The 21,834-nt window shown below is 45.7% G+C and overlaps 2 protein-coding genes and 1 pseudogene across 2 annotated transcripts; all 3 read right to left on the bottom strand.

The window, feature by feature from the left end:
* Nucleotides 1-10,801, bottom strand: part of LOC139565332 (myosin-10-like) — a 74,348-nt pseudogene extending 63,547 nt beyond the window's left edge.
* A 709-nt stretch (nucleotides 10,802-11,510) lies between these two features.
* LOC139565334 (probable ATP-dependent RNA helicase DDX47) lies at nucleotides 11,511-14,597 on the bottom strand. Its single transcript, XM_071385561.1, has 11 exons — nucleotides 14,405-14,597; nucleotides 13,982-14,075; nucleotides 13,654-13,842; nucleotides 13,492-13,563; nucleotides 13,208-13,398; nucleotides 12,973-13,089; nucleotides 12,727-12,873; nucleotides 12,456-12,593; nucleotides 12,260-12,330; nucleotides 12,037-12,166; nucleotides 11,511-11,949 (listed from the first exon to the last, which is right to left on the bottom strand). Exons 1-11 carry the CDS (start codon nucleotides 14,537-14,539, stop codon nucleotides 11,773-11,775), a joined length of 1,461 nt encoding a protein of 486 aa, XP_071241662.1. The 5' UTR covers nucleotides 14,540-14,597; the 3' UTR covers nucleotides 11,511-11,772.
* A 275-nt stretch (nucleotides 14,598-14,872) lies between these two features.
* On the bottom strand, nucleotides 14,873-21,304 carry LOC139564997 (WW domain-binding protein 11-like). Its single transcript, XM_071384970.1, has 12 exons — nucleotides 21,113-21,304; nucleotides 18,929-19,015; nucleotides 18,640-18,671; nucleotides 18,453-18,546; nucleotides 18,133-18,329; nucleotides 17,875-18,008; nucleotides 17,626-17,777; nucleotides 17,277-17,516; nucleotides 16,999-17,121; nucleotides 16,505-16,786; nucleotides 16,195-16,380; nucleotides 14,873-15,926 (listed from the first exon to the last, which is right to left on the bottom strand). Exons 2-12 carry the CDS (start codon nucleotides 18,990-18,992, stop codon nucleotides 15,277-15,279), a joined length of 2,154 nt encoding a protein of 717 aa, XP_071241071.1. The 5' UTR covers nucleotides 18,993-19,015; nucleotides 21,113-21,304; the 3' UTR covers nucleotides 14,873-15,276.
* Between the last annotated feature and the right edge of the window lie 530 nt (nucleotides 21,305-21,834).

The following is a 21,834-nucleotide window of genomic DNA, read 5'->3' as shown; positions in this document are numbered from 1 at the left end:
CATAAGATGCAACCCTGTCTAACAATCAGGAGTCAGCCAAGCAATTAAGGCAGAAGGATAATGACTCAGCAGCCCAGCCACCGACAAGCGGCCCTGGAGAGCATGCTCATGATGTAAGAGGAGCCCAGTCAGCCCTTTCAGGGGAATGCCTTGCCAAACACTGACAATGACATAGGGAGAGGAAGAGAGATAAACAGAGAGAGAGTAGGCTGTAAGGAGATAGAGAGAGGGGAAAGAAAGCAGAGAGAGGTGGTCTCAGTTAATCGGAGCTGGTCTGTGAGGCAGCTGAGCTGACAAGAATCCCTGTTGGTGGAGAAGCAGGGCATAATGATTCTATCAGCCTCCTCTCACTCCTTCTAAACCTTAGAGGAGGTGAATAGGAAAAGCCAGCCCTCTGTAACTCTAACTTGAAGCTCCATTTTGTAGCTAATTAAAAATGGATTCCCTTGATCTGAAAGCAGGAGCTATTAATAGTGTGGCATTGCCTCCGTGACGTGTAGGACCCAGGCAGCTGGCTAGGCAGAGCTACCTGGCTGCACCCACAGCAATCGTCTCAGAGCCTACTGTAGCATCCCACCAGACTGCAGCAGGGCCGAGATGGTTAGACACCAGACCAGGATGAAACAACAATGTTTATCTTGTTTATTCCTGATAACTCTATAATAACATAATCAACAGTATTGATTTAAAATAACACTTTCCTAACATACTGATTATGCTTACTTTCAGGTTAAATGTGAGTGTGTGTTAATAGCGAGTTAACACTGTCAACATTGCAGGAGAGTTTTTGTGTTTCATTTTTGCCATTACTCTGGGTAGACCTACAATACCTTATACGTAGATGCATAATTTGTCTCCAGTTACAAATTCAGCTACGTTGCTGAACGCAAATAAATGCATTCTGCAGTACAGTCTACTCAGGATGTCACGCCCTGACCGTAGATTGCTTTGTATGTTTCTATTTTTTGTTTGGTCAGGGTGTGATGTGGGTGGGTATTCTATGTTGTATGTCTAGGTGTTGTTTTCTATGTTTAGGCCTGGTATGGTTCCCAATCAGAGGCAGCTGTCAATCGTTGTCTCTGATTGAGAACCATACTTAGGTAGCCTGTTTTCCCACTTTTGTTTGTGGGTGGTTGTGTTCTGTGTCTGTGTTTTCACCATACAGAACTGTTTCGATTTTCATTTCTTTCATTCACTTTGTTATTTTGTATTTTTCGTGTTCTGATGTAATAAATTATCATGGACACTTACAACGCTGCATTTTGGACTGATCCTTCCTACTCCTCATCCGATGAAGACGAAGATCGTTACAGAACTACCCACCAAGAAAGGACCAAGCAGCGTGGTAACGAGAGGCAGCGATATCTGGAGAAATGGACATGGGAGGAGATATTGGACGGCAAGGGACCCTGGAGACAGGCTGGGGAATATCGCCGCCCCAAAGAAGAACTGGAGGCAGCTAAAGCTGAGCGATGGCGATATGAGGTAAGGCAGCGCGACAGGCACGAGAGGCAGCCCCAAAACTGTTTTGGGGGGTGGCACACGGGGAGATTGGTGGAGTCAGGCGATAGACCTGAGCCAACTCCCCGTGCTTACCGAAAGCAGCGTAGTACTGGTCAGGCACCGTGTTATGCGGTGAAGCGCACGGAGCGCTATAGGCCAGCCCCCCGCAAGTGCCATGCGAGAGTGGGCATCCAGCCAGGGCGGATTGTGCCAGCTCAGCGTGTTTGGTCTCCGGTACGCCGTTTCGGCCCAGGGTATCCTGCGCCGGCTCTGCGTGCTGTGTCTCCGGGGCGCTGGGAGGGTGCAGTTCGCCCTATGCCTGCGCTCCGCCCGTGCCGGGTGAATGTGGGCATTGAGCCTAAGGGAGAGGTGCGAGTGGTATGCACCAGAGCTCCAGTGCTCCCCCACAGCCCGGTTCAACCTGTGCCTGCACTCTGGATGGTCCGGGCTAAAGTGGTCATTGTTATTTAGTATTTTTCGTGTTCTGATATAATAAATTATCATGGACACTTACAACGCTGCATTTTGGTCCGATCCTTCCTACTCCTCATCCGATGAAGACGAAGATCGTTACACAGGAGGCCTCTCTTTCTCCCTCTCACCAAAATGTGAATCCCTCTCCCCTTCCCTCCCCACTCTCCCTCCCTCTCAGGAGGGGTTGGAGGCAGCAGCCTCTTCAGCGGAGGACGGAGTGGTAGGCCAGGCCTGCCGCTGGAGGAAGTGGGTCAGGTTATCCTGCTCTCCATGCACCATGCTCCAGGGAAGGGGATATTTCCACTGTGAAATCAGATCCGGGGAGGGATGCAGTGGCTTAGTAACAGCTGAGAAACACACAGGCAACAGCAGACATAACAGTCACCTTCATCTGCCATTTGGAAGTAATAGCACCCCTACTGCCGCAAGGTGAGGACAGCCTAGTCCATTGATCTGTGGAGAATGACCTTGACAGTGCATATTCATAAAAGCTAATAACCCTTCAAAGTATGCTTTGAAATATGATCAATACTCTTTGCGCAGAGCTATTGAATGAAAAAGAGTTAAGCCAATAGCAGGGTGTTCAACTATCTTGATTTGATAATGCAATGGGCTTTAACATAATCATATTAATAATACCTGGGGAAACTGAAAGAAAGAGAGCTATGCCTTAAGTGGAATTGTGGCATATACTGTAAATGCATGGCACTAACGTTGCATAGCTCTTAACCCATGACCTTAACCACCAGCTTAAACACAAAGCTACTCAGACCTTCTCAAAACAGAAGATTTTTTATCAAATAAAGAAACTGTTGCTCACTCTTTCTGGATAATTTAATTCAAAAACAACCACTGATAACTGCATGATGATCCATGAAAAGCCTGGTGCTGGTTTGGTATCCATGGTGTTTGTGTGTGTGTGTGTGTTTGCCAAGTTCATAGTAACACCTAAGTTGTTTACATGCAAAAGAGTTCTCCATGGAGCAATGGCAATGCCATGACAACAACAAAGCACTCAAGATATGACTATGTGGGAGGCCTGAACACAATGCCACTCTTGAGAGAGAGTTAATGTACCCTTTATGCATGCACATAGCGAGTGAAAGCTTGTTCTCGAACCTCAAAGAAACATATCAGCCAAACAAGAATGACAAGACAGCTAATTAGTAGGGTTTTTTCCATTAGTGATACCACCTACATCCTGTCAACCAAGAGGCAGCTGGCCTCCACAAGTACAGAAGCACAGCCAAGACTGCAATACGTTTATTAAATGTTTGAACAATCAAACATTTGAAACACCTAAAGAAGTGCAGGAATAAGGTTATTGGCATTGGCCAGAGCATTAGGACAGAGAAAAGAGAGAAATCGTAAATTAGAGAGTGAGTGCGGGAAAGGAGACAGGACAGTCAGACACATTGCAATGAAGTGGGCGGGAGACAGACGGACGCTTTTTCATGAAAGAATGCTGAGGCTTTCTGACAGCTGGGGATTATATGCTGACACAAAGGCCTGGTTGTAGCGTCGCTAGCTAGCGTTCCGGTTAGCCTGTTACCCACTGGACTGGCTCAACTCCCTGACTTCACATGGAGCCAAGGCTACGCCACCGTGCCGTACTGGGGCCTCACTGAGGGACTGACCACAACGCACAGAGCCACATTACCCAGGGGGCTCCCTCTGCACGCCAACCCTAGCTCAGACACACAAAGCCTGGGGCAGCAGAGTACAGCACAGCTGGGGATGGGTTATGCCCCACTGTGGGGGGAGGTCACCTCCTGGGGCTGGGGCACTCTCCCACTGACACAAACATGTTCTTAATTTATGTCACGCCTACTCCCCTTCCCTCTCTCCGGTGCTCGACATCGCCGTTCTACTAACCACGGGTACTGGCAAACCGCATTACGCACTCCTGGAAAACCAAATCAAATCAAATGTTATTGGTCACATACACATGGTTAGCAGATGTTAATGCAAGTGTAGCAAAATACTTGTGCTTCTAGTTCTGACAGTACAGTAATATCTAACAAGTAATCTAACAATTCCCCAACAACTACCTAATACACACAAATCTAAAGGGGTGAATGAGAATATCTACCTATAAATATATGGATGCACGATGGCCGAGCGGCATAGGCAAGGTGCAATAGATGGTATAAATACAGTATATACATATGATATGAGTAATGTAAGATATGTAAACATTATTAAAGTGGCATTATTTAAAGTGGCATTGTTTAAAGTAACTTGTGATTCATTTATTAAAGTGGCCAGTAATTGGGTCTCAATGTAGGCAGCAGCCTCTCTGAGTTAGTGATTGCTGTTTAACAGTCAGATGGCCTTGAGATTGAAAAACAGCTTCTGTCTCTCAGTCCCAACTTTGATGCACCTGTACTGACCTCGCCTTCTGGATGGTAGCGGTGTGAACAGGCAGTGGCTCGGGTGGTTGTTGTCCTTGATGATATTTTTGGCCTTCCTGTGACATCGGGTGGTGTAGGTGTCATGGAGGGCAGGTAGTTGTTGTGCAGACCGCACCACCCTCTGGAGAGCTTCACGGTTGAGGGTGGAGCAGTTGCCGTACCAGGCTGTGATACAGCCCGACAGGATGCTCTTGATTGTGCATCTGTATAAGTTTGTCAGGGTTTTGGGTGACAAGACAAATTTCTCCAGCCTCCTGAGGTTGAAGAGGTGCTGTTGCACATTTCTTTGCCACACTATCTGTGTGAGTGCACCATTTCAGTTTGTCTGTGATGTGTACGCCGAGGAACTGAAAACTTTCCACCTTCTCCACTGTGGATAGGGGGGTGCTCCCTCTGCTGTTTCCTGAAGTCCACGATCATCTCCTTTGTTTTGTTTACGTTGAGTGAGAGGTTGTTTTCCTGACATCCCACTCCGAGTGCCCTCACCTCCTCCCTGTAGGCTGTCTCATCGTTGTTGGTAATCAAGCCCACTACTGTTGTGTCGTCTGCAAACTTGATCATTGAGTTGGAGGCGTGCATGGCCACGCAGTCGTGGGTGAACAGGGAGTACAGGAGGAGGCTGAGCACGCACCCTTCTGGGGTCCCAGTGTTGAGGGTCAGCGAAGTGGAAATGTTGTTTCCTACCTTCACCACCTGGGGGGGGCCCGCCAGAAAGTCTAGGACCCAATTGCACAGGGTGAGGTTGAGACCCAGGGCCTCCAGCTTGATGATGAGCTTGGAGGGTACTATGGTGTTGAATGCTGAGCTGTAGTCAATGAACAGCATTCTTACATAGGTATTCCTCTTGTCCAGATGGGATAGGGCAGTGTGCAGTGTGATGGCGATTGCATCGTCTGTGGACCTGTTGGGGCGGTATGCAAACTGAAGTGGGTCTAGGGTGGCCGGTAAGGTGGAGGTGATATGATCCTTGACTAGTCTCTCAAAGCACTTCATGATGATAGAAGTGAGTGCTATGGGGCAGAAGTCATTTAGTTCAGTTATCGTTGCCTTCTTGGGTACAGGAACAATGGTGGCCATCTTGAAGCATGTGGGGACAGCAGACTGGGATAGGGAGCGATTGAATATGTCCGTAAACACACCAGCCAGCTGGTCTGCGCATGCTCTGAGGACGCGGCAAGGGATGCCGTCTGGGCCAGCAGCCTTGCGAGGGTTAACAAGTTTAAATATTTTACTCACGTCGGCCACGGAGCAGGAGAGGGGGCGCAGTCCTTGTTAGCGGGCCGAGACGGTGGCACTGTATTATCCTCAAAGCGGGCAAAGAAGGTGTTTAGTTTGTCTGGAAGCGTGACGTCGGTGCCCGTGACATGGCTGGTTTCTTTTTATAGTCCATGATTTCCTGTAGACCCTGCCACATACGTCTCGTTTCTGAGCTGTTGAATTGAGACTCCACTTTGTCCCTGCAACGGCATTTTGCTTGTTTGATTTCCTTGCGGAGGGAATAACTACACTGTTTATATTCAGCCATATTCCCACACCTTTCTTGAATCTTGAAGCGTGGGTTCCGATTGGTCAGACCAGCGTTGAATGGTTCTAGTCACTGGTACATCCTGTTTGAGTTTCTGTCTAGAAGACGGTAAGAGCAAGATGGCGTCGTGGTCAGATTTGCCGAAGGGAGGGCGGGGAAGGACTTTGTATGCATCGAGGAAGTTAGTGTAGCAGGGAGGAAAGTTGGTCCAACTGGCCTCACAACACGTGTAACCACGCCAGCCCAGGACCTCCACATCCGGCTTCTTCACCTGCGGGATCGGCTGAAACCAGCCACCCAGACAGCTGATGAAAATGTGGGTTTGCACAACCGCAGAATTTCTACACAAACTGTCAAAAACCATCTCTGGGAAGCTCATCTGCATGCACGTCATCCTCACCAGGGTCTTAACCTGAATGCAGTTCGGCGTCATAACCGACATCAGTGGGCAAATGCTCACCTTTGACGGCCACTGGCACGCTAGATAAGTGTGCTCTTCACGGATGAATCCCGATTTCAAATGTCCCGGGCATATGACGAGCAGTTTGCTGATGTCAATGTTGTGAACAGAGTGCCCCATGGTGGAGGTGGGGTTATGGTATGGGAAGGCATAAGCTACGGACAACACATTTTTTTGTTGCATTTTATCGATGGCAGTTTGAATGCACAGAGATACCGTGACGAGATCCTGAGGCCCATTGTTGTGTCATTCATCCACCGCCATCACCTCATGTTTCAGCATGATAATGCCCGGCCCCATGTCGCAGGGATCTGTACACAATTCCAGGAGCTGAAAATGTCCCAGTTCTTCCATGGCCTGCATACTTACCAGACATGTCACCCACTGAGCATGTTTGAGATGCTCTTGATCGATGTGTACGACAGCGTGTTTCAGTTCCCGCCAATATCCAGCAACTTTGCACAGGCATTGAATAGGAGTGGGACAACATTCCACAGGCCACAATCAACAGCCAGATCAAATCTCTGCGAAGGAGTTGTGTCGTACTGCGTGAGCTAAATGGTGCTCACACCAGATACTGACAGATTTTCTGATCCACGCCCCTATTTATTTTAAAGGTATCTGTGACCAACAGATGCATATCTGTATTCCCAGCCATGTGAAATCCATAGATTAGAGCCTAATGAATTTTTTTCAATTGACGTATTTCCTTATATGAACTCAGTAAAATCTTTGAAATTGTTGCGTGTTGCGTTTATATTTTTGGTCAGCGTAGTTTAATTTTCACTACGGCCAATATTCAACAACACACAGATGAAGAGAGCCTTCAAGAAACATGGAGAAACATAAAGCTACTAGCTAGTGGAATTCGTCATCAAGCCTGGTAAAGAAGATAAATCAAAAAGACTGCAGTTCCTCCAGAATCCCCTTCACCATGTCTCTGGTGAAAACCAATCCACATTCTATTCCTGGAACGCATGTCACTAAATGGGTCAAGATCAGGACGATACACTGTATATAGGACATCATTAACTAGACGCATCAGCACTGAAACATAGCTGCAGATAACTCACACACAGTGAAAGCACCCAGTTTAAACCAATGCAAACTCGGACGTTGGATTTTATTGCACGTGTGCTTAGATAAAAAAAAAAAGTTAGCGGACTCCAGAATGGAAAACATTGAAGGGGTACCAACAGCAAGGGGTAGCTTTAGAATCTCCCTAAATACGTGACATCATATACATCATTGACACTGGCTATCATCTAATGGAATTCTGGGATTTTAGGAGGTTTTTATACTGACGGCTCATGTGTGAGAGGACAAAGGCTCACGACTATAAAAATTAACCAGACCTAATGCAGCCAGTCTGGGCCATAGAGCACAGCAGCAGCAGTGACAGGAGGTGGGCCAGCGCCTCTCCCAGTCTGCCACCCTGCCCTGGGGCTCCACAGTCCACACACAGGGCCAAATGTGTTTGATTTAATCACCCAGGGACCCCATTGAGAGAGCCCCATAGACAGCTCAGAGATCAAACAGGGCAACCACAGGGAATGGGGTCGTACAAACAAACTGACCCACCAGTGTTTACGGTAGAAATGTCACCTATAAAGGTGAAAGTAAAGAAGATGGCAGGTAATCTAGATACAGAGAGAGAATTTACCATCGGTCTGAACTATCTGGAAACGGTTATAGAGTGTGATCAGTATGTGTTTTTTTACTTCAATCAAGCCACAAGACAGTGGTCGTATCCGAATACCCATACTAGCGTACTAAATAGTACGCGAAAAAAGAAAGTGTTATAGTATGTGCAATTTCTAAAATAGTACTCTAAATTAGTAATCTAATGCGTGATTGCGTTGACTCCCGCCATTCGTTCATTTTGGTACAGCGAGTCAATTTATCTGATTATCAGCTGTTGTCAGACACGTGAGTCAGAAAAGACAAGGGAATTTTACTAGATCAAATGTCAAAATTAGTATGCAGTTTAAGTATGTAGTACTTATTCAGTCAGACCCTATTTCCTCAGAGTTCCCCAGAGGTTATGTTCTGTAGGTGAGCAAGGTCATGGTATATTTTATACCCGCTGCCTTTATGATTTGATGTGTGCAGAGCAGACAGACACAGGGAGTTTGAAGGAGTAATTAAAAAATATATTTTATTTTCCGCTCCATCGGTGGCTGTGTCAGTGTGTGGGGGTTAGGTGAGGGGGTGTGTTTGGTAAGGAGTGGGTTAGGGACACAGAATTAAAAATCTCAAACAACCCTGTCTCAACATTATAACATTATCAAGAGTCCAATACATGGTCTGTGGTCTGGGTCTCATTTAAGGTATGCGTCACCAGAGTTGCTGAAAAACAGCTAAAATATTGAACTATTGAGCAATGTCTGTTGTGTGCACTATGTGTGAGTATGGTTAAATCTGCTTTCTAGGTGAATAGACGTATAATAAAATTGTGAAAAAAAGGTGCTATCTAGAACCTAACAGGGTTCTTCGGCTGGCCCCATAGGAGAACCCTTTGTAGAATCCTTTTTCGTTCCAGGTAGAACCCTTTCCACAGAGGGTTCTACATTGAACTCAAAAGGGTTCTACCTGGAACCAAAAAGGGTTATCCTAACCCTTTTGCAACCATTTTTTCTAACAGTGTACAACAACACAACCACTCACGTAGATGAGGCCAGAGTAGTAGCGGTCCTTGAGGTTGTGCAGCACAGAGGCCTCGTTCAGGCAGGTGAGCTCAGCCATGTCTTCCACCTTGCTGAACTTGGGTGGGTTCATCTTCTGGATGTCGTCCTTATTGACAACGGCCTTCTTGCCATTCTCTGACAGTTCCACCACCACCTCCTCTCCCCGCTCCTCCTTGATGCTGGCCGCCTCAAAGCCATGACGCTCTGAAGGGATCCACACCACCTTCTTGGCTGTCCAGTCGGCCTGTGTGGCCGGGTTGTAGACGACAGCACGGTCCACAAACAAGTACCGCTCCGGGTCCTCCTGCCCACTTCGATGAGCCATTTTGGGGGTACCAGAGCAAGAGTGGCACCTGGAAGAGGCAGAGACAGGCAGAGACTCAGTATAGCAATGCATGTTTGTCATGAAATGTTAAGCACTCTCAGGCATGGCACTTATCAAGGTGGCATTCCTTTGTGACATTAAAGCTACCCCCTTTTCAAGTCTAGATGTAGCCAGCAGATCCGAGCCACTTGCTTACAGCTGCACTGGGGTCGGACAGCATTCCTGTGTAGATTAAGACACAGTGGAGCCTGCACGAATATTGCTCGGGAAAACGTACCTCAATCCAGGGATGAGAAATGCATTGCATTCTGAGAATTGTCCCATTATCCCAACTGTTACACCAAGAAGATTGAACTACTGCTACATTGTAAAGAATCTGTACACGCCAAAATAGGCCTACAACATCATTGTTATTTACAGCATAATTTATCACAAGTTCCTCATCCAAGTAGACGTTTGCAGCCAAACATGGAAAGCAATTCCTCACCTTCAGGTAGAGTATTCAACGTGTTGAAGAAATGTATTCAGAATAAAGTAAGTGCCAAACAGAATCAATTGTATTTTTGTTGTTGTTGATTTGCCTGACAGGGTGGCTACATTGTTGACTCGTTTAATAACACGAGTCTTACGCTGACTTGACTAGAGCCATCCCGCGCGCTGGTGTAACGGTGTTGTGAATGGTACGCAATCTTGCCACACATGACAATCAACATAGACAATAAACATGTATTTATTAGATCAGCTGGTCCCTGAACAACCTATATCGCTATTATAGATCACATAGATTCAGATAGGTGCACGTTATCTGACATTAAACCACTTTGATAATAACAAAAACCATCTGAAATCATGCAGAGAGCTCTACTGGTCAAGGGAGTCAATTTTGGTGTAGCAACATCTCTAAAGTCATAATTTCAATTTCATTCAATTAAAATCTTAAATAAATATAACGCAATATATGCCTTTAACATATTTTAATTCAACGTATCTGGGTAATGTATCTGGGTAATAGTCCTGAACGTAAAATAGCGACATCATTGCTAGTACCTCCACAGTTACGCTATTTAGCCTAAATCTATCCAGCCGCACAGTCTTCAAGTTGCTAATGTAACCATGTAGAATTACAATTATTCCTAAAAGAGCTGGTAATTTACCTGGTGCTGTGAGGGAAGAAACGAGGACAACTGTTCACACGAATAGACCGACCTCCCTCTTTAATAACACTTTATGCAACAACACAATTGATATTCAGGCATCTGTCTAGGCTTTGGTATGCACCAAAGACACTGCCCCTATGGTTGGGCCCCTCAACCGAACAGATCTGACCGCTGTTACTCCGCCTACGATGGGTTGTGCAGACATGAATATTGACCAATAGCTCATTGTGACGCTTTACGTACTGTATTTTCTACAGTGTTGATATCCTCTGACAAACAGACGTCTAATGATAAACAAATACAAATCATGTTTTATTCTGAAGCCACATGAGGTGAATATAATATCTAGTTATGAAAGTCTATGCACTGCATACGCCTACTAGATGCGGCTAAAACGCAATTGGATTCTCACACTGCAGTCTCTAGCACCCTCGCCTCCTATTGGCTAAAAATAACGACCCCCAGAGAAAACCAACTATTTTCAGAGGAATGATTTCTGGTCCATCGTTCCACCTGTTCCTGACACCATCTTCAACCGGACCCTCAACATGAAAAAAAAAAGTGTTCTAATTAATTTCCTTTCAATTAAATCATTATGATCAGTGCACGTATTTGTTCCTTCTGTCATTAACACGCTGTTGATGCAAATAACGATCTAAAGTGTTTTGTATGTTCATTAGGTATTGCATGGAGTGATATTTGACATGGTACAAATGTTACAACAAGCTACAACAGAGTAACTGGTTAGATATCATGATATGCAACACCCCCCATCTTGTGTTCAAAGTGGTGGGGCTTATTTGTACCATTATCTTCCGGGAAATATAGGTCATTGTTGGTTTAAAGTCTATTTTCGCCATAATTCCACAAATATAGTTCAACCCTGTTCATGTCACTTGCATTGCTAATCTACTTTCAAAAGATTTTATACAAATTCATGAAGATGTTCTCATATCAGGATTCCATTCATGTTGACCAAAGCTTTATTATCAAATTGTGAACACAAATCACTGAACATGATCTTGATTTTACATAAACATTTTATTACAAAATGGAAATATTGATTAGGAAATTGAACAAGTCATTGGTAATTAAATAGCCTGTCTCCATGATGTGGTGGTTGTAAAGAAAGCGGCCTCCGTTTATAACCATAGATGTTTTATATCAAGGAGAAAATGACATAGTATCTGACAATATGTACAGTATTGTGTTTCTCTACTGGCAACTTTAATGTCCTCCTCTCCATGCTGCTCCGCCACGGTTTTTTCCTCCACCTCTTCCCCCCCCTCCGCCACCACTACCAGCGCCACCTCTTACTTTCTTCCTCACGCCACTGGACTGCTCTGTGTCATCCCCCTCTTCTCCTCTGGGCCTCTTCCTCTTTTCTCCTTGTTCCTTCATTTCCTGAGAGGGAAAGAGGTTATCGTGACTGACTTCAGAGCTATTACAATGGATGACGACACTGCTGAAAAGACACTGATTGAGACTCACAATTCTGGCGAATCGCTGCGCCTCGCTCACTCTCTCCACCAGCATCATCACTTCCTCCTCCTGCGTGGGGAAGGCAGGCAGCTTCTTGCCAATCAGAGTTTCGATTCGCTGGAACAGCTCCACATCATACCTGAGGTCAATATGTCAACGAGAAGAAAATCTTTGGACGAAGTAACCAATTTTAATAAGATTGGTTGAGAGCGAGCATAAAGGTGGCCCTTACTGTGTGACAAATGTGATGGATTTTCCAGACCGTCCTGCTCTTGCGGTTCGCCCCACTCTGTGGATGTAGTCCTGAGTACAAACACACACACACATGATAAAATGCCACTAAAGTTGCTCGGTTGGGTCCCTCATTTGTGATAACATTGAAGAGACTGCAGACCAGGGAGAAACATCCACACAAGCCAGACTGATACCTTTGAGTGAGTTGGGATGTCGTAGTTAATAACACAGTCTACATGTGGAATGTCCAGTCCTCTTGATGCCACGTCCGTCGCCAGCAACACAGAGCGAGACTTAGACTTGAACTTGTTCAGCGACCCTAGACGTTTGTTCTGACCAACAGAGAAAGACATTTATTATCTATACATGCAGATTCCACTGATGTGTAAAACATTTGGAAGTGTTAGAGTATGATATTTGGAGTGAGTATGTTGGTAGACAGTAGTGTTTGGATAAGGGGGGTACCTGACTCATCTGCCCATGCAGGGGGATGGCAGTGATGCCCAAGTTCCTGAGCAGCAGCGCCACCCGCTGGGCATTGTTACATGTACTGCAGAAGATCATGAAGGAGTTCCCAGCCAGCTCGTTGATGATGGACACCAGGTAACAATCCTGGAGACACAGCCAGTTAAATTACAATCCAACACTAACCATACACAGCTTCTGACTTATCCAAGAACAATTACCATTAGAACATCAAACTTCAAGTACCTTGTATTTGGAGGGTATGAAGACGTAGTACTGCTGCAATTTTTCTACTGTTGAGTACTTGGTGTTAACGGCACATTTAACTGGATCCTTCAGAGCTGCCCTCTGCAGCTTTGCGACCTTGGTAAATATAAAGACATAGAAGGGTTAGTGTGACAGGCCAGGTGTTAGGGATACTCTGACAAGTCTCAAATGAAGAGCTAAAAGGAATAGATAATAGGGGCTATTATGTGGGTACCTTTTTGGTCATGGTGGCAGAGAAGAGAAACGTGCGTCTGTCTCTGGGAATAACCTTTAGGATCTTGTCCACCTCAGTCTCAAAGTCCATGTTGAGGATCCGGTCTGCCTCATCCATCACCAGGAACTTCAGCGCTCGCAGTGAGAAGCCTTTTGTGTTCTCTAAGTGGTCTATCAACCGCCCGGGGGTGGCTGTTATGACATACACGATTAGTATCAACCAGGAATGCACTTAAAAGATGGTACCATATTATGTAACTGAAAGGGATTAAGTTATTTTCTCACCAATGACAATGTGAGGTTTCTTGGCCAGGACCAGGGATTGGGACATCATGTCAATTCCTCCAACTATAACAGCTGAAACAGAAAAAAAGACAAGCGAGTTAACAGTCACATGACACTTGAGTTCCTTCAAATATGTTTCTACTCCTTCCAATGCCCACGTACCAGTCTTGACTCCGATGCTGGAGCCCAGGGCCTCAAACTGCTCTGCTATCTGGAAAGCCAGCTCTCTGGTGGGGGTGAGTATGAGTGTGTGCAGCCTCTGAGCGGAAGCGAGGAGTGACTGCAGGATGGGCAGAGCAAACGCCCCGGTCTTCCCTGAGCCGGTCTCTGCTAAGCCAATTACATCCTTTCCTAGGATAGGAGAGAAGAAAGTGCATCATGATTGTACAGACAGACATGAGACCTTCCACCTAGAAGACAGGTCTTTACCAACCGTTTTATACATGGCACAAACAAGAACATTCAACCACCTCCATCCAACTTAACTCACCTTGTAAGGCTACAGGTATAGCCTCTACCTGGATCTTTGTAGGAGTCTTCCATCCCAACTGTTCACAAGCTTCACACAGCACTTCAGTTACACCCTATATTAAACAGATGCATGCCATAGCAGAAATATGTAAACGCGTTAGAATATGGAGTTTATGTTACACATCTACACAAATCGCATGGCTGAATGCGCACCCCATTTTTAAATGTCTGTCAATGACATCACATCATCTCACAGCTGTACCCAGCTCTCTACCTGGTGAACCGTAGGATGTTGAACTGTATGTTGGTGGTTGAAAGACAGTTAACTTGCTAACTTATCAGCGGTAGGTTGGTTTGTTGATGTGCTGTTAACTAACGTTAGCACGCTTCCAAGCCGGCAAGCTTATCCACCATTTCCATTTAGCTAGCTAACGTTACTCACCAGATCCTTGAAGGTCTTCACTGGCTCATTCTTTTCAGCGATATTGACGTTACTGTTATCATCATCTCTACTCGAATCTTCATCCTTTGCACCATCTATTTTTATCTCAACACTTTTCTCCGAGTCGTCCGCCATGCTTGTTTGCCAACGTGCCGTCTACGCTAAAGTGCGCATGTACGGAAATGGATAAGATTTAATGCTATGATTTCTGGGACTTGATGTTCCCGCTGAATTCATAAATCAATTAAATTAATTGCTATGTTTAGACTACATTCAGTTGTCGAACGTTGCAGATAGAAATTCCATGAATAGAGCTGATGTGATTCCTTATCCTACATAGTTCTTCCATCTGAATGATCCAAAACGTTGCATCCTGCTGAACGAGCCTGTTCATCATGGTGGTTTATTAATTTGTAGTCTGATTTATGAAAATATGCTTTAAAAAATATTGGGACTGAAAATAGTTAATTGAGTTTAAGTATTTATTTAGTTGCAGGTCTAACCATTTCAGACAGGCATATACACACTCATTTGGATTTTCCTACAAACACCCGACAAAACACCCCCCCATCTTTCTATGAAATCCATCCCGTTTCTCAGTTCAACAATAAAATAAACATTTGACAGTCATAAAAAAACACTAGCTTTTTCACAAAGATTGAGCCAAATTATCATAGCCATGTACAGTAAGTTGGTAGGGAGGAGATTCTAGTCTCATTGTGAAAAACAAAGCCTTTCTGCTTCATTTAGAGGAACCAATGTGTTTCTGAACAGCATCTGCTTGACGGTATCACTAACACTTTCTTCATGGCCCCTACTGTTCATTCCTTCTCAACACACCCACCCTTTTCACCCCGCAGCCCTTGTCAGTCTCAGAGGAGTCCCTCCATCTCCCTCATGAAGGCCTCATACATCTGGTCCTTGGTCTTCATGTTGGGCTGAGAGACTGGGCCCATCTGAGTAGGGTTGGCTGACCCCATGGGGGCAGCCATCGACTGCTGCTTCTGGCCTCCCACCCTTTCCTCTCTTCTTCCTCTCTTTTCCATATGCCCTCCTCCGCTCCCGGCCCCTTTATCCCTGCGCACCCTCAGCGCCGTGGGCACGAAGCGGGTGACCTCTGTCTTGGGGTTGATGATCTGGGGTTTGGCTGAGATGGTGGCTCCGCCACTCCCCGGGCCTGTTGCCAGATTGCTGCCTCCGGCTGAGACCGAGGTGATGTTGGCCCGCTTCTCGATGGTTGGTGCATGGTGGTGGCTGGTGGGGTTTGTGCCCGACGGCGGGGCACTTGTCCCCGGGGGAGGGGGCATCTGCATCCCTGGGCGCATGGACATAGGCATGGAAGGAGGGGGCAGCATGGAGGCATTGGGGTTGCTATGGGAGCCATCTGGGTTGGAGCCGGGTTTCTGGCGGTGGACGATGCTGGGGGGAGCGCTGAGTATGTTGGAGTTAAGCGGCGGGGGGAAAAGAGAGAGGGGAGGGGCGAGTTGGCGTGGGGGGCCAGATCGTGGTGGAGGGGGGATACCTACAGAAAGGAAGAAGAGAGGAGATTAGAGTGGGGGAAAATCCTGCTTTATTCCCATGCTTTGCAGCCCAAAATAAATGTTACATTTATTTTAGCTTGAGGTATGTGCCATGCTGACATATATTTTTATTACTGTTAACTTTGCGTACTGCTGAACTGTAGTTATGTTTAAAAAAAAAAAATGTTTTGACAATGTTCCGTGTTTAAGGAGAAGGGATAAAGTCATATGTAATTCCTATAAAAGGCACAAAAATACATCCACACATACCTGGGGGAGCTGGGGGAGGCAGTCTGGGTGGGGGTCCCCGGGGTGGAGGACCAGGAGGGAGACCTGGAGGGGGGCCTGGGGGAGGGCCAGGGGGACGACCTGGTGGGGGTCCAGGGGGCAGTAGGCGGGGCATCGGTCCCCTTGGACCACCTAGCATACCAGGTGGCCTCAAAAACGGGGGAGCACCTTAGGATGGCAAACAAGACATATCACATCATAGTGCTTTGTTTAAGTAATTTAATAGTAATGAAGCAACGTCACACAAGATGACACTGTACTCCAATCATTACTACATATAAAACCAACTAACCGGGTGGAGGGCCGGGAGGCAGGCCAGAGGGCGGACCAGGAGGCCTCATTGGAGGAGCTGGGGGTGGTCCCAACGGTGGAGGCCCTGTTCCTGGTGGACCCTGCATGTGTAGAGGTGGTTGCTGTCCTCCCATTGGTCCAGAGGGTGGAGGCATGCGCTGATTGGGTATAAGATGAGATTGGTTGTCGCCTGGTGGTCCCCTATCCTCGATGTCTGAGTCAGAGTCAGTGTACTCCTCCTCAACTTCCTCTTCCTCCTCTTCATCTTCAGGGATGGACTGCCCTGTAGACAAATAATAAAGGGGGATGAGTGAGAAAGGGATGAAGGAAGAAAGTATAACCTAGTTCCCATGGAGAAATCATCCTCAAGCGAATACAAACCTCTTTAAAGGTCATTCTCCAAAATAGTGTCAACAATCCAATCATTCATCTGCATCACAAGTCCTGCTGAAGTGTGGTAGTGGTGTTGTGTGCAGACTGAAGGACATACAGTACCTGCCATCCTAAGCATCATAGCTTGCAGAGGAGTGATGGCCTTTTTCTTCTTCACAATCCTCTTCTTCTTGCTCTTCTCCCTGGGTGCTGAGGGGGGCATGTCTGCAAACCGCACACTGCGTCCTGTAAAACATATCACACAACCTCGTGTAAAACACCATATCTGTGTTGTCATTCTTTAAACTACAACACCAAGCAGTGCACAGACTTGAAGACAGAACCCAACACACTTGGGGTGATCAAGCAAGCACATATGCGGACAAGGCTCCGCCTCTCACCTGCATGTCTGTCCCCTCTGTCCTCCTCTCTGCCCTTCTCTCTATCGACCTCCTGCCGGTCCACCATCATCCGCTTGTCAACCTCGCCTCCTTCATCCCTATCTCCTTCACTGTCCTCTTCAGAGTCGCTGTCGTCTTCCTCGCCATCGTCTCCCTCGCTCTCGCTCCCACTGTCCCGCTCTCCTCCCATCAGCATAGTGTCCATGGCTTTCTCCATGTCAGAGGCCTGGTTGGACAGATCTGGTTGTAGGCAGAGAAAGGTGGATTTGGATGAGAAAGTAGAATGAAGCATATTTATTCCTCCTGATCCCATGTACAAACATGCAGTAGTGAGGTGTGTGTGCAGTACCTGCATCTGCTGCGAACTGTGCCCTGCGTGAGGCGTACAGCGCCAGGACCTGAGACGGTGGGGGGCCAGGTGGGGGACCTGGGGGTTTCCTACCAGGGGGTAACCGAGGGACGCCTGCCACTGCTGCAGACATGGAGGCACTGATCCCCTTACTGAGAAAGAGGGAGATTACAGAACAGTTGGTAGGGTTGTGGTATGGTTCACAGGAATGATACTGAGACAGCACTGTAAATTCAGGGGACTGCCCACCTAAACGAGGAGCCCTTCTTCAGGATGGAGGGAGGCTGGGCCCCAGGCAGGGGGATGTCCTGGATCAGGATGCTGGAGGGGGCGTGGGGCATCTCTGGGAGTGGGATGCTATCCACCTCCACTAGTTCAGCATTCTAGTTGACAGAGAGAGGAAGAGAAAGAGTGAGTAGTGAACAACAGCAACAATTATGACATGATCTCAGCACTGCTCGGTTTATCTGTGCAATTCATACATGTTCATCAGCATAGCATACACACCTTGACTGAGTCGAAGTAGAGTGACAGCTTGCCGCGATTGCTCTCATAGTCCAGCTCCAGTTTGCGTAGCTCCTTGTAAGTCTCTGGGTTCTCTCTTTCGTACAAACGTACGATGCGCTCAAACGTCTCCCGTAGCTTCTTCCTCTTGTCCCTCAGCACCTTCTCATTCAGCAGCGGCTGCTGCACAGGGTTGAACTCTGGCACAGGAAAAAACAGATAGAGAACAGATGTGAACAGGAGAAAATAAAATTATTAGCAAGATCTTTCTGGAAGACAAATAAATGCACAACCTTGTTTAAAACCCGTTTGCAATGGCTCACCCATTTCATCCAGCTTCTCCATGTCTTTGATGATCTGTCTGGGGTCCTTCATCTTCAGTACAGCTGTTCTCACCATCATCCTCTGCTTCTTGTTCTGTGGCGCAGCAAAGAAGAGCGCAGTGAGTTTTATAGACAGAATACAAAGTCAACCTGTCATTGACATTCAACTTGTCAGCCAAGGTCTTACCTTCTTCAGCTCCCGCTTCCTGGCCTCCTTCCCTGAAGAGGAAAAGGCACCGCATTAAGTTTGATGTAGAAACTGTTACCTGACAGCTCCTCTACGTTGATGCATTTACTATTGTTCATAGTGCTGCTGAGCTCAATAACAGACACTGAAATGATTTTCCTTTCACATACATGAGATCCCCTGAAGCTTAAGTAACAATGGGTGTCCACTGATGTGTTCATGCGCAAGTTGAGGTGAACGTATGATGTGAGCGGTCACATGATGACGGAAAGGGTATGACGTTACTTACTGGCCTGGTCGGTGGGGTTCATGAACTTCCCACTCTTGGTGGAGGAGGTTGAACGTCGCCCCATGGTGATGGCGCGTCTCCTTCACCCTGCCAGGGAAGATACAGTATCAACTTATTGGAATCAGAAGAAAATAAAAATCTATAAGTTATATAAGATAGCTGCTGGGATGGTGTAAATAAAACTAGGCTGCATTACACACTGCAATGGATATTCCAACCATGAGCCCCAGCCTGCTCTGCTCTTGCTGATCAAAAACGTTTTGTGTGATGCCTAACCAATGCTGTGCTGTGTAGGCCTACGGTGGCAGTTCAGAGGGAGAGTCAGAAGCTTCTTCCAAAAAACGTACTCTTGCGCATGAACAGTGTTTCCCAACCCTGGTCCTCCGGTACCCCCAACAGTACACATTTATATTGTAACCCTGGACAAGCATACCCGATTCAACTTGTCAACTAATCATCAAGCCCTCAATGAGGTGCGTTTGTCAAGGGCCACAACGAAACAGTGTACTGTTGGGAGTATTAGAGGACCAGGTTTGGGAAACACTGCTATAGCCTATGTTCAGTTCAGTTTGAGAAGGAGAGCGAGAAGATGAGGAGGACCGGAGGTCAACTTTTATAGCTTGCTACTACTATAATTGATTTGATTAATGATGAAGTAGGCCTATTTATCAGAGTTATTGACCTCACAATAAGCCAGATTTGAGTAACTTACATTGTGGTGCTGAAACAAAGCAGCGGCACAATCAATCGGAAAATGGACAGCTCATTGTGCTGAAAGTAGGCATAATTCATTTCAACATTCTTAATTTTAATTAGTTTGCTAACAACAAGAGGGCTTTGTGTTGGAGCCTATTTAAGAAATAAGAGGTAGGCCTACATGTTTGGCAGACTCACTTAGGCTATAGGCTGCTATGTCAATAGATTTGTTGGTCGATTCCTCCATCCACTCTTTAAATAACAGCACTTCACTGACACGGAGGTAGGCTAAGTTAAAACCAAGACTCGAATTGATGGGGTATGAGACGGTATGCCATAGGGCTGCTTTTTATTAAAGAAAATGGCAGAAAAGAAAAAACAAATATGATTATATAAAGTGATCTATACGAGTGTTTTGGTCCGCGATGCTTTATGTTAGAAACAAGCTGTAAAATATCCAGGAAAGACGTGACTCCGATGAATATGGGGATATCATTGTTTCTAGCATAAAGAACACAAATAAATTCCTTTGCTTGGGAAGTAATCTAATTCTGTCACTATCAATTGATTAAGTTATTCACTTTCTATACAATATAAGATGTTTAAAACCAGACAGCTTTTAGGTAAACACTTCTGACCTCTCGTTGGGTTGAGCTACAGAAGAAGAGTAGCGAGCAGTTAAAGCTTCCATTTTTCTGCGTCGGTAGGTCTACTCTGTCTGGGGTCATAAATTAGGCCTAACTTTGGAAAGCACCATGCTCAGATTCCTAATGAGGTCTCAGATTTTATTATTTGCAAACAGGGGCAGTTTCATTGCAAACAAGACACATTGATTTGGCATTGGAGAAATATGATGAGATGAACACATATGTTCATTCTTACCCCGTAATTTAAAAAATATTCATCTTTAATGCTCTGTTCTGTCCAAGAAGTGAGAGTAAACGGTAGACATGTTCTCTGCTATCCACTTTGTTTTAATTATTATTTTGGGTATAGGGGAGGGTCACTCGTTTTTTGCGTTCAGGGAGGGTTTAGGTAAAATATATTTTGCTCTAGGGAGGGCCATCCATTTCAGAGAGGTCCTTATTATAAATAACTTTCACTCTCTTGCTGCGATTAAACCAATAAAGATTTGCCTTTTGACATTGTGCTGGGAAACATACTTGTACATACAAGTTCGTCTCCCAGCACAATGTCACAAGACAATTATTGTTTGAATAGCAGTTAGTCAGAAGTATACGTTTAGTCCAAACTAACAACATTAGCTAAATTAGCTAGCAAAGCTGTACAAGTTCTAATGTTAGCTAGCTTTAGACGATGCAAATACTCGCCAATATTAATTTACTTAAATGTTAAATAGTTAGTTAGCTGGCAAATGTTGTAACCAACGGTAGCTATATCACCAAAGTCTGCAAATTTCACATCAGCATAACGTTAGCTAGCTAAATTAGCCAGTCAACTAGCTCGATGAACTTGAATTGACTCTACCTTTATCCACGTGAAAACTGTGGGCAGTGCTTTCCCCTCTCTTACTTTCCAATCGGGTAAATGGTCAACTATAAATGTCGTTGCCTGTATCAAACTAATTTATGTAATACCCTTTTAGACATAAACGCTTTTGGCTAATTAATGCAGTCCGCCATGTTTTGAATGCCGCGAGCTAGGGCGGAAGTCTCGTGTGAGATAAACCGAAAACGCCAAAAAAAAGGTCAAACAAAATACGCTCAGCCCCCCCCAGTGGCTGACCTAGTAGACTGCAGTTTTGCACTCAAAGTCTTTGCTTCATGTCTGCAGTTTTGGGTGAACATTCTACCTTTGCTACTGCTACTGTTACGAATAGCCTACGCTTCAACCAAGTTCTCTTGCAGGTGAGTGCCTTTTGCATTGTATTACACATATCTTTTTGGGTAGAATGGCCAGGTTACACTAATCTTAAGGCAAGATGACCTTACATAAATACGAACATTATTGACAGTGATGACAAGTTAAATGCTCCAGCCTTGGGATCATTTATGCAATTGAACTTGTCTTTGTTTCGACAGAGGCACCACAGATAGATAGATATGTTTGTTCATGCAATATCAAATGCAATGTAGTCTAAATGTTTTCAGCTGTCATATTCATGAAGGTGCTGAAGATCTGTACATGTAACTTTTCTCTTTCAATATTTCAATAAACAAAGTCAGTAATGTCAAGCCAATGGAACTTTT

The sequence above is a fragment of the Salvelinus alpinus genome, chromosome 36 (assembly GCF_045679555.1).
Source record: "Salvelinus alpinus chromosome 36, SLU_Salpinus.1, whole genome shotgun sequence".
NCBI lineage: Eukaryota > Metazoa > Chordata > Actinopteri > Salmoniformes > Salmonidae > Salvelinus > Salvelinus alpinus.
This window is presented reverse-complemented; position numbering and strand designations above follow the sequence as displayed.

What these genes read in the sequence shown, in the direction of transcription:
- LOC139565334 (XM_071385561.1), bottom strand. Translation starts at nt 14,539, where the DNA reads ATGGCGGACGACTCGGAGAAAAGTGTTGAGATAAAAATAGATGGTGCA. An exon ending in ACATCCCAACTCACTCAAAG is followed by an intron (nt 12,331 to 12,455) that starts GTATCAGTCTGG and finishes GTTTGTACTCAG; the next exon opens with GACTACATCCACAGAGTGGG. An exon ending in TCCATCACATTTGTCACACA is followed by an intron (nt 12,167 to 12,259) that starts GTAAGGGCCACC and finishes TATTGACCTCAG; the next exon opens with GTATGATGTGGAGCTGTTCC.
- LOC139564997 (XM_071384970.1), bottom strand. Translation starts at nt 18,992, where the DNA reads ATGGGGCGACGTTCAACCTCCTCCACCAAGAGTGGGAAGTTCATGAAC. An exon ending in TCTACTTCGACTCAGTCAAG is followed by an intron (nt 18,009 to 18,132) that starts GTGTGTATGCTA and finishes TCTGTCAACTAG; the next exon opens with AATGCTGAACTAGTGGAGGT. An exon ending in GCCTCCCGGCCCTCCACCCG is followed by an intron (nt 16,381 to 16,504) that starts GTTAGTTGGTTT and finishes TGCCATCCTAAG; the next exon opens with GTGCTCCCCCGTTTTTGAGG.